The sequence below is a fragment of the Siphateles boraxobius genome, unplaced genomic scaffold (genome assembly GCF_051911475.1).
Source record: "Siphateles boraxobius isolate OS27281-9 unplaced genomic scaffold, OSU_SipBor_1 31, whole genome shotgun sequence".
Taxonomy (NCBI): Eukaryota; Metazoa; Chordata; class Actinopteri; order Cypriniformes; family Leuciscidae; genus Siphateles; species Siphateles boraxobius.
Window position 1 is genome coordinate 16,471,384 of NW_027508931.1, and position 11,200 is coordinate 16,482,583.

An 11,200-nucleotide genomic window follows, 5' to 3' on the forward strand; every position below is an offset into this window, starting at 1 on the left:
CCAAAGTCTCATTTATTTTCTCATATTTGGTGTTTTGTTTCTCTTTGAAATGTCTTCAAACAGGCATTTTTTTTTTATAATTGTTGTGCTAAAAATACTCATTTAGCTCATTTTGGGCTGTTCTCAGTTTGTACTAGTCAGATGTTTGAGACATTCCTGTCTAATCATTTCCTATGCGTTTCCTCACAGGAGATAAAATATTTTTTGGTGAATCAATCTTTTTGTCATTGAGATGACTGCCCATAAAGGCACAAAACATGATTAGTTGTTGAAATGATAAACATTTACAAATAACGAATAGTTGACTAGTAAAAAAGTAAAATAAAATAAGAAACACAACAAATGAAGACTAAATGTATAAACTTTACAGACTGTGGTTATGAGTTAATGTTTTCGTGAATGGTGTGTGAAGTGCTTGAAATGTCTAGTTAAACAATTTTTTTCACAACATTTGTAAATGTAAATGCAAAATATATGAATCAAACTTTAATACGATTTGTTAGCTTTTTATTTACATTAAATCTGTTAATCATGTATTCTTCAATGAGCTTATTTAAACATTAACAAGCATGTTGTCTCGTAGCTATTTGAATATGTATGATCTGTTAAGTATTATATAATGTTTGTTATTGATTTATTTATTTGTAACAGTTTTCATGCAAACATAAAACAGATCAAAGTCTCATAAAATGTTTACAAAAAGTATGTTATACATGAAATAAACAGAGGAAAAAAAGACCCCTGCACCTCAACCCGCACCAGATACAGTGAAAACTTTACACCTCAAAGCCATACTTAATCAAAAACGGAGTGAAATAGTGAAGTTATCCATATTATATGTGCCCAAACGTATTTCAACTCTTAAAGATACCTATTAAAGGAAGGGGGAATTTTTTTTAGAAGCATCAATTTAAGAAAAAGACGAATCCTTTCAAGCTTGAGGGGAAGCAACCATTTATGAAAGCTTGGTTGTAGAGTGGCCTTTTAGCCACCCACCATACCAAACATAAGAGACAGTTGCTGAGAATGTGTCAATGTATACTTCTAAATGCTAACTCAAATTCCTGACTGATATCTTTTCCAAAAATAACATACTTTAAAAATACTTAAAATGTGTTTGTTTTTTTGAGGAATGACGAACCCTAAATAAGTGAAGTGATCCTCTGTTATTCTGAAGGGATAGTGTCACGGTGTCTGGTTTGTGTTTCCCTGGGTATCCACCAGAGGTCCTCTTCCACCACGGTGTCCTTCACTCAGACTACATTTCCCATCATCCTGTTTGTCACTCATTGATTATTGCACACAGCTGTTTCACGTCACCTTGTTAGTATCTGTGTATATATACCCTGTTTGTTTCTGTGATTGTCGTCGAGTCCTTGTTTTATGTCAATCACACTTTGGAGAGCTGTTCCTGTTTTTGGACTGCTTTGTATGGATTTTGAACCTTGCCTGGATTTTGGATTGCCCCAATAAAACCACGGCACTTGGATCCAAACCTTTTGTGTGAGCGTCGTGACAGATAGTCCTCAGAAACTGAGTATCCAAACCTTCACCCAATTAACAGAATAACCAGAAAAAGAGCCAATAACCTCAAGTGATTCCGTTAATGATTGTAAGTCACTTGGGATAAATGCGTCTGCTAAATGATTAAATCTAAATGCTAATGCTCAGATAATGACTTCTCTTTTCTTTGCTTGTGCTGATTTCCTTTCACTGTATTTGTGGACTTCATATAGCCAAACAGTCTCAGAAATTTTTGAAGTACCCACATTCATTATCTACAAAAGCCATCAATTCGAACCTCTGCAAGAATATAACAACCCCTATTATGAGTTGATGTCAAATACATGGTGTGCCTTCCGAGGTCTCAGAATCCTCAACACTGGTTTTCAACATTTTCTTTGCAACTGTTATGACTGACCTGCCCTTCTTCGAAACCTCAGTTCCTTTACACCTTTATCTGTCTTTCTTTTCCACGGTCTACTCTAGACATTCCGGTAAATTATTAAAAAGAAACTGTTCTTGTATGTAAGGGGATGGTTGTAAAACTTTTTTAAAGATGTGTTACAACCTACCCCACCCGTCAGCCAGTGTTTAGCTATCCATATTAGCATATTGGTTTGAAATTAGCAAGTTGAAAATGCATCACATTTTACCTGAGAAACTGGTGGTTACAACTTGTTACAACCGTACCTGGTCTCCAGAGGTGGAAAGAGTAATAAAATATTCTACTCAAGTAAAAGTACTACTACTTCAATGAAATTTTACTTAAGTACAAGTAAAAGTACCGGTCTAAAAATCTACTCAAGTAAAAGTAAAAAGTAGCTCATTTTCAATTGACTCAGAGTAAAAGTTACTGAGTTACTTTTTTAACAGCGGGGGTGGGGTGGGGGACCCTCCCGTGTAGGGTTGTAATGGTACGAGATTTTCACAGTATGGTAACGTCTCAGAAAATATCACGGTTTACAGTATTAATCAATTGTTAAATAAATAAACTGTATTATTAAATTATGGGTATTATTATTATTATTATTATCATCAGTTAAAATGACAGTTAAATTAATGAAAACAGGATTTTTTTTTGGTTGAACAAATGCTTTTATTATAACAAACTTGAAATAATTAGTTTGTTTATTAAAATTTCAATAAAACATGTCTAATCAATTAAATTTGATAATTAATAATGAATTAGATTAACAATTTATTTTTAACATAAATAATTTATTAAAATGTTTAAGAATAATATTGTCCTAAGAAATGTATTTTATTCAGAAAATTAATGTTTCTTTTTATTAGGGGTGTAACGATATTCAAACCAAACCGAAGAACCGCGATACAGAACCCACGATTCGAATCGCGATACTCTCATGGCGTAACGAACACGCCCGACCTGCAAGCTACCCCGGCCCCGCCCAGCCCGGCTCATTAATTGGACCTGGAATCAGTGTTGCCAAGTCCGCTTATTATAAGCGACTTTGGGCTTGTTTTTCTGTAAAGGCGCTTACAAATATTGGTAGTCGCGGGTCGCGTTTTTTTTGGGCTTGTTTCTAAAGTGTAGTTGCTTATTTGGGCTTGTTCTCAGCTCGTTGTCAAGCAGATATTTTCTATATGTTATTTAAACGTAGGAGTTTGTCTTGCCTGTTCCCTCTGTCTCTCCCCTTTCCCTATACACAGAGTTTTTTCCCACCCACATCCTGCTTCTAATTGGCTCTGACCCAGATGGCAATGAGTACTAGCCAATCAGAGGCAGAGCAGGGCAATCGTTTTTTTTTTCTGGTTAGGAAAACGTCAGTGAGTGACGTTTAAATGAAAATACGTGCGAGTCACGACCGTCGCGACTGATGGTGACTGGACTGTAGGAGAGTTTTTATATATAAATTATATTTTAGATTTTATAGTTATAGATATTATAGTTTAATATTGTTTAACCCTTTAACTGTCACTCCCCCTTTTTTCGCATAGACATGAAAATCACTATTCAAACTTAAATGGTTGTAATTCAAGAATGCTTTGGAATATAGACCTATGGTTGGTCTTGTTTTAAAGAAGACATTTGCCAGATTAATGTTGAAGTGAAGTATTATGAAGTTATGAAAGTGAAACAGAAAAAAAGTTATACAAGTTTGAGTTTATGAAAATGAACAATGTAAAAATATAATTATTTATATTTTATATAAAATATATATATTACAAAATATATTTTACTCTAAAAGTGCCAGAAAATGTAAGCCAAAAATCTGAAGAAGTTGTGTTCCAAATTTTAGGTTGATATCTCAAAAAATGAGCTTTCAGTAAGATTTTATTTGGCCGCAGTACCAACATTTTTCACTAGATGGACAGCCAAGCTTCATTACAGAAGAAAAACAAACTACCGTGTGCACAGTTTTACAAAACTAGGCACAGTTTACCAATCTGTCCACATGGATGTACATTGACAATCTGTACCCACAGTTTAAAACTATCTGTCACCACGGATTGTAACAGTAGCGGCAGCGCGGAGTAAACGCGAGTAAACGCGATCATCTCTTCCTCAGTTACAGAATAAACATGAATGGACACCTGAAGTTATGTTGAAAAATACAGTATACTTACTGAAAGGCATCATAACTCGTGTAATCGCTCAATCAGTGTTTCATCAGCGCAAAGACGTCAATAAAACTGCATAGCTTGTCACTAGCATTATATTTACCTCAGCAGGCTAGTGATTAAGTGTCCACAACTTGTTGGTTCCTAGAGAAATTAACTCTTGCACTAAATAAATGCACAATATTATCCTATATATTATCATGAAAATGACAGCAACTGTGTAAATTATTATATTTCAATAACAAATTAGAGTAAAGTTAATGCAAAAACTGCCTTATGTTCAGTTTACATGTTTTCATACAATGTGTTGGGTGTTGATTATTATATCTAAAAAATAAATAGCATCTAAATGTAGGCTCTGTTGTTAACCTTTAATGTTATAGTAATGTGCGGCTCCCTATACAGCATTAGCAGATTTTTAATCCTTGCAAAACGTTTAATTGTAATTGAATTCATTTAAAGACAAAGACACCATTTTTTCATTAAACCACTGTTTAATTTTTTTTTTAGCTTTCTAAACCGAACCGAACCGAGACGTCAAAACCGTGGGAAAACCGAACCGTCAGTTTTGTGTATCGTTACACCCCTAGTTTTTATGATTTAATCCAAATATATTATCAAAAACGGTGGTAATCAAATGCAAATTTAAACTTGTGTCCTTTTATTTTTTGGGGAAGCGCTGCAAAAACAGATTTACTAAATTAAACCACGGACAAAAAAAATATTCCTTTAAATAATGTTCAAAAAAATGTATTATTATTGTTGTTATTATTATTATTTTGAGAAGTTGGCTACGTTCTACTGTATGCCTACAATAGTATTTCTGTCATAATTTCTCCTAGTAAAACCGAACTTTTATTTTGACGGGTTGTGAAGACCTGTTAAAAGTGTGTTTTTGACAATGGATTTTCTCAAATAAAATTTTGAAAATGCTCATTAGGCGTTCTCTCAGAGCAGCTCGGGAAATGTTCATGTATTCATATCCTCAAAGTGTTTGTGAGACGCTGAAAACACCATGAACGTCACGAGTACTTCAGTATGTAGTAGACAAACGCAGCTCAGCAGAACAAATAGGGTTATATATTTACTTGCAGTATTTTTGCTCTTAGCTTAAATATCCACAGACCATGTCGCGATTGGATTTATTGCACAAGTCTACTTTCCATGTATTCATCCATCCATTATTTTGCATGTTTTACGTGACATCTGCATTAAGTGAATTCCATTTTCATGACTGGATTCCGGGATTCCCTTTGCATCACGTAAATCGGGACATACCTTTATCTGCAGGAGGGATTGTGTCCTATATCCTCTTTTTGCAGCCACTTTGCGTCCACATTTTTTGCAAATTGGATATCTATCCTCGAGGACAACCACGCTTTTTTCTACTTTTCATACTGGCCATAATTCGCTTGGCGCTTAGCTTGCAGCTTCAGCTGGGCGTCACCTTTTTTGCGGGTTTGTTCTCCCGCCCTTCAATCAATTCAGTAGTTTCCGGAGTGTGTGATTCCCCCCCCCCCCTGTATTATTATTTTTTACTCAGTAACGGATATGATTTCAAATGTAGCGAAGTACAATACTTCAAAGAAAACGTACTTAAGTAAAAGTACAGATTTTAAAAACTACTTTAAAAAGTAGAAGTACACAAAAAACTACTCAAGTAACGCGAGTAAATGTAATTCGTTACTTTCCACCTCTGCTGGTCTCCTATCTTAAAAGCATATCTATCTATTGTTGTCTAAATGAACTCCGGATTTATTCTAAGTAAGAATGATGCTTTACACACACCAACTGAACCTTCCTACTCATTTAACAACCAATAGTTCTGAATTAAGCAACAAAAACTTCTATGCTTTATGTCGCCCTTTTACACCTTTGTTGCCATTGGCTTGGCTTGCTTAGTTGGGGACATTAAATGTAATATTTAATTAAATATTAAACAATAAGAACTGAACTGGATGATGATATCACGGTTTACCCCAGAGCAGCTATATGTATATATAAATTAACCAAATTAGTAACTTAAAAAAAAAAAGAAACGTGATGCTATTTTCTTCTGGAAACAAAGTTTTTTTTGTAATATCTGTAAAGCTGCTTTGAAACAATCTGTATTGTAAAAAACGCTATATAAATGAATGTGACTTGACTCTATTCCTTAATCTCTCCCTGTTCTTGTACTATTCTAAACAATGTCTGAAACTTTGTATCACCTGCAGTTCTTGCGTTTATGGCCCTTTATGATGAATCGCTTGTTGTATTCCTCATTTGTAAGTGGCTTTGTATAAAAGTGTCTACTAAATGAATCGATGTATATGTCTGTAATTAAAGCACCTCTAACAATGCACCACAACTAAACAAATATACCTGCTAAATATACAGAGTGATTCTAATTATAGACTTCATTAGTGTATTTCACAAAGAGTGATTTGCATGTATAACGAGTATATTCCGTTCTGTTTTGGTTTTGCTTTTCACACTGTTTGCTCTGTTCTCTGTGTTCATAATTACTTCATAGTTACTCATTCACTCTCTTGTTGCTGGTTAATAATTGATTATTAGATTCTGTTCATCAGTTCATCTATAGATCCCTTTGTTTGTTCTTTGTATGTATTTATAGTCCTGTGTTTCAGTCCATTGTTGTCAGTTCTCGTTAACGTTTAAGTCTGATTAAGTATTTCTCCAATCATTTTTATTAATGTTTAATTTATATAGCGCCTCTCCCAAGCTCAAGGACACTTCACAATAACAGTAAGGAACAAACAGTCAGTTCAAACTTAATAAATGGACAGTAGACCTTTGCCCAGTCCAAGACATGAGCGATTGCAGTTTTACAGTATATTGCATTCCATTTGAATACAAACAAATATGAATTATATGATCAATAAGTTATGACATGTTTTTACATTGCTTTAACTCATTAAAATAAGTTAAGCCATTTTGAACTTTTTTTTTTTAGAAGTTTTACAAGATTCAACTCATTTTAGGTCAGTTTGATGTAATTTAGGTTGAAATTACTTAAACATCCAAGTTGTATTGAACTTAAAAATATAAGGCAGCAACTTATTTTTACGTATTCCTGTGTTTTGAGTAATTTTGGATTATGAAATAAAGACTATTTGAGTATTCTCCTTTGTCGTGTGATTTGACCAGCCTTCAATGTGAAAGTAAGTTTCCAGTACTCAAATGTTTAGATTAAAGCTGGAATTTGACAGCACATTAAAGTCCATCATTTCAACAATTTTTCATGAGTGAGCGTCTTATGCAACCAACATCTCACAATATTTCACTTTATTTGCTTGTCTTTTATTGCTTTGGCAGCTTAGTAAAACAAAATGCCATATCACTTTGTTCAACAAATCAGAGTTAAATAACCACAGATCCATGTGATTTTAAGAAAAGTAATAAAAAAAACAGACTAATAAATAGGTTTTAGTTCTGCTTCATTTAATTTCTTGTAACACAGAAGTGTGTTATGCCATATTTTACATTCTGCATTTGCTTGTACATGGCACTCTATCTGGTCTGGTTCACCCTTCTTATTTTACCCAGGATAATCCAAAGGCACTGCAAAACTGTGTTTAAGATTACTAATACTAGAACATTTACCTATTACTAGGTAAGAATCATCGCTAGCAGAACAAAACACAAAATAGTATCCCAACAGCACTAGAATACTTTGTGTGTCTTATTCCAGGAATGTTCATTTGTTAAGATAACAGTTTGTAATGGTCACCAATGCTTCTCGGCACACTGTGTGCTGTAAACCTGCAGCTATGTGTCATTACATAATCAATGTGCTTCATGAATTTGCATGTTATCATTAAAAAAAAAGACACTTAAGATATTTTGAAAACAATGTCAGTAAAACTCTTCTAAAAATGAAACCATTAAGGTCCATCCAGTTTCATTATTACTTTAAGATGAGCTGGAAAATTAGTGTCCTGTATATTCACAGTATATAACTACATATGGATGAGTAATTACTATTGATATTTTATAAAACTGTCTTAATTAATCTTTTTCTTCTTGAGTCCTTTAGAGTTCAAGTGCTTTGGAATTGTGCTTTTCCCTGAAATGGCAGGGATCACTTTGTCAAAAAGAAGCAGAGAGCCTGCCATACCTGTAATTCAGAAAGAGTTGAAAACCAGCATGAACCACTGAATATACTGGTGGAACACAGAGAACTGAAAATGTCTTGCTGTTATTAACAAATGTACTATATGAACGAACATCCATGGGCTGTGTGTATCTGAGATGCGTGTTGTAGGTTTGGTTTGTGAGTATATAAACATTTAGAACAGTATTCTCAAACCTTCATGCTGCAGTTTTAGTTTTTCACGAGTATCATGCTGTGTTATTATTCTGGACCTAAAGACATTTTGGTCACACTTTACAATAATGTGAAATAGTTAACATTAGTTATTGTATTAACTAACAATTAGCAATACATTTATTACAGTATTTTTAAATCTTTGTTAATGTTAGTTAATAAAAATACAGCTGTTCATTGTTCATGTTAGGTTATAGTGCATTAACTAATGTAAACAAATACAACCTTTGATTTTAATAATGTATTAGTAAATGTTGAAATTAATATTAACTAAGATGAATAAATGCTGAAGAAGTATTGTTCATTCTTAGTTCATGTTAACTAAGGTAGTTAACTAATGAACCTTATTGTAAAGTGTTACACATTTTATTGTTTTGTCTTATTACTTGTGAAGTGTTTGACATGATACACCTTTTTTCTACCAAATACTTACTATCAGTAGATCACACAACAGTCTCAAAAGGATTTTTAAAAATGTTTTATGGATCTGGCCTTTAAAGGTAAAGTATGTCATGTTGTAATCATGCTCACCTAATATTGGTCCCATCCAGTACACAAAACCGTACTCTGCAAAAGTGTTTCCAGGACAGGGGAACTGTATTGAGAATGCCAGTGCTGGATTGAACACAGCTCCGGTGAAACTTCCACCTTTACAAAACACAGTAGCATCCTGAACACAGTTGTACTGCAATTAACAGCATATGCATGTTACTGAAATATCAATAGACAAGATCTGCATGCTTTAAAGAACAGACAGACAGACAGACAGACAGACAGACAGATAGATAGATAGATAGATAGATAGATAGATAGATAGATAGATAGATAGATAGATAGATTACTTTGATTTGACAATAAAAACGCTTGCACTGGTCATACAGTACTGTGGTGGTCCTGAATAATTATTATATTTGAGTCATGGTACAACCGCGAAATTTTGGATTAGTGCACACACCCGCATAGACTAAAGTTGTGATGACAGCAGCTATTACATGAACCCGATATTTCTCCTCCACTTTGTCCAGGTTGGACGCCGCAGAGTGCATCACAAACGCGCAGCTCAGCTCCACCGCGGCGGCCTGCAGCAAAGGGGCATTAATGGGGCTGTTCGTGCATTTAAAGTCCATCAGTGTGTGCAGTTCATGCAGGTCTGAGAGCGCAAGTGACCACAGGGGAGGCATCACTAGCCGTGCCACCACAGCCGCGATCAGCTGGCATGACATCTGTGCCAATGCGCGTCTGCGCGTGAGAGTCCCGCGGTAGAGCTGCTCCAGAGAGCCGGTTGGGTTACAGATCGCACCGTGAAAAGAAAGCACGTGGATCACCGTGATGAGGTACGTGAGGGTCAGTCCGATCTGCGGCTCCAGTCTGCCCACCTCCGCGAGCAGCGTTAACTCGTGCGTGCACGCGCACAACTGAAAAGTGGAAATAAACTCCAGCACATAGGTGATCCAGTTACGATTTGGGAATAGATATGAAACTGTCCTTCTCGCCACCTCGCTAAAAACTACAATTCCCACCAATAAGGACAGAGATATGGTGAGATTGTCCATCTCTGCCAGCTCCGTCCGACCACACTACGAATAATCCAGCAAAACTCTAACGTTAATCCTGTCAGGCAACTTTAGTAGAGCGGTTCCGCTTTTGCGCCATTTACCCCGCCTACTACAATTCAATCTGTGCAGCTACTATGGCAAAATACTTGACTCATGAATATTAAATAGTTGCTTTCGGGAGTGCTCAAGCACGTAACCTTATTCCTATTCATGATCCAACCTCTAACAGCGATTCATATTTCGTCACCTGAATACCGCCCACGTCTGTCCTTCAGCCAATCAGGTAGGAGAATGTCTTGTTACGTAAAAATATGCATGATACAATCCTCTACCGTAGTAGGATTTATAAAGAACCAGATGTTACCAGAATAAACATTTATCTGCAAGATAAATAAATCTGACCAGAAATGAACAAATATAGATTCCCCAAATCACTGCATGCCCTTTTAATCGAACAGAATATTATACTGTTGAGAAGGGCAGTTTTAACTTAAGCTTCTTTATAATATAATATAATATAATAGGCTATAATATAGGCAGGTTGAGTTTAAGAGTGAGGAGGTGCTCTGAGGTGTGCAGTGGAGTAACCACCGTATGATCAGTGGTGCAATAGCGTGTGTAAATAAAGTCCAACTGAGTTGTGAGTAATATAATCAGTGCTTAAAGTGGGGAAAAGGTGCCAGTACCCCCGGGGGAGGTTTGTTGGAGGGACGTAGTTTTGGTTTGAACATTGAAATGTGAACCGTTTAACAGGGTCCCACCCATGCTCCCTCCTGAGGTTTATTTATTTGTTTGTTTTTGCAAAAGGGCCTTTTGTGGTATCATCTACACATGCAAAGTTGGCCAAAGTGCCATGGGAAGTCAAACTATCTTTTTCTTATACTGAAAATGTTAAGTTCCTGCATCTCTTGGAATATATGAATGCCAGGTTTGTCTTGATAATAATGACAGATATAGAACAAATTTTACATGGGGGAAAACCAATTGTTTTGGTCTACAATTTATTAATTTAAGAAGGTCCATACTTTAAAGCTCTTGATTCTAACTTGTCCTTGGCCTTATGAAAAAGTATAGCATAGGCTAGTTCTTGTAGGCTAATTGTCACAATAATTTGTTACAATAAGGATGTAGTTACAGCCCAATTCGACATAGAAAAATGCTACCTATCAGATTGTGCTCCAGCATTATATTCATGTTGTTTGAGTCTTTATTAACGTCCATATCTTCA

At 35.3% G+C, this 11,200-nt stretch overlaps 1 protein-coding gene across 1 annotated transcript; it reads right to left on the reverse strand.

Moving 5' to 3' along the window:
- Positions 1-7,509: 7,509 nt before the first annotated feature.
- aqp11 (aquaporin 11) lies at positions 7,510-10,153 on the reverse strand. The gene is made up of 3 exons (XM_077193920.1): positions 9,372-10,153; positions 8,948-9,064; positions 7,510-8,206 (listed from the first exon to the last, which is right to left on the reverse strand). Exons 1-3 carry the CDS (start codon positions 9,967-9,969, stop codon positions 8,094-8,096), a joined length of 828 nt encoding a protein of 275 aa, XP_077050035.1. The 5' UTR covers positions 9,970-10,153; the 3' UTR covers positions 7,510-8,093.
- Between the last annotated feature and the right edge of the window lie 1,047 nt (positions 10,154-11,200).

Excerpts from the sequence above, each read along its gene's own strand:
- aqp11 (XM_077193920.1), bottom strand. The coding sequence starts at position 9,969 with ATGGACAATCTCACCATATCTCTGTCCTTATTGGTGGGAATTGTAGTT. Across the intron at positions 9,065-9,371 it reads CACAACTTTAGTCTATGCGG|GTGGAAGTTTCACCGGAGCT; the intron begins GTGTGTGCACTA and ends TGTTTTGTAAAG. Across the intron at positions 8,207-8,947 it reads CTGGATGGGACCAATATTAG|GTATGGCAGGCTCTCTGCTT; the intron begins GTGAGCATGATT and ends TCTGAATTACAG.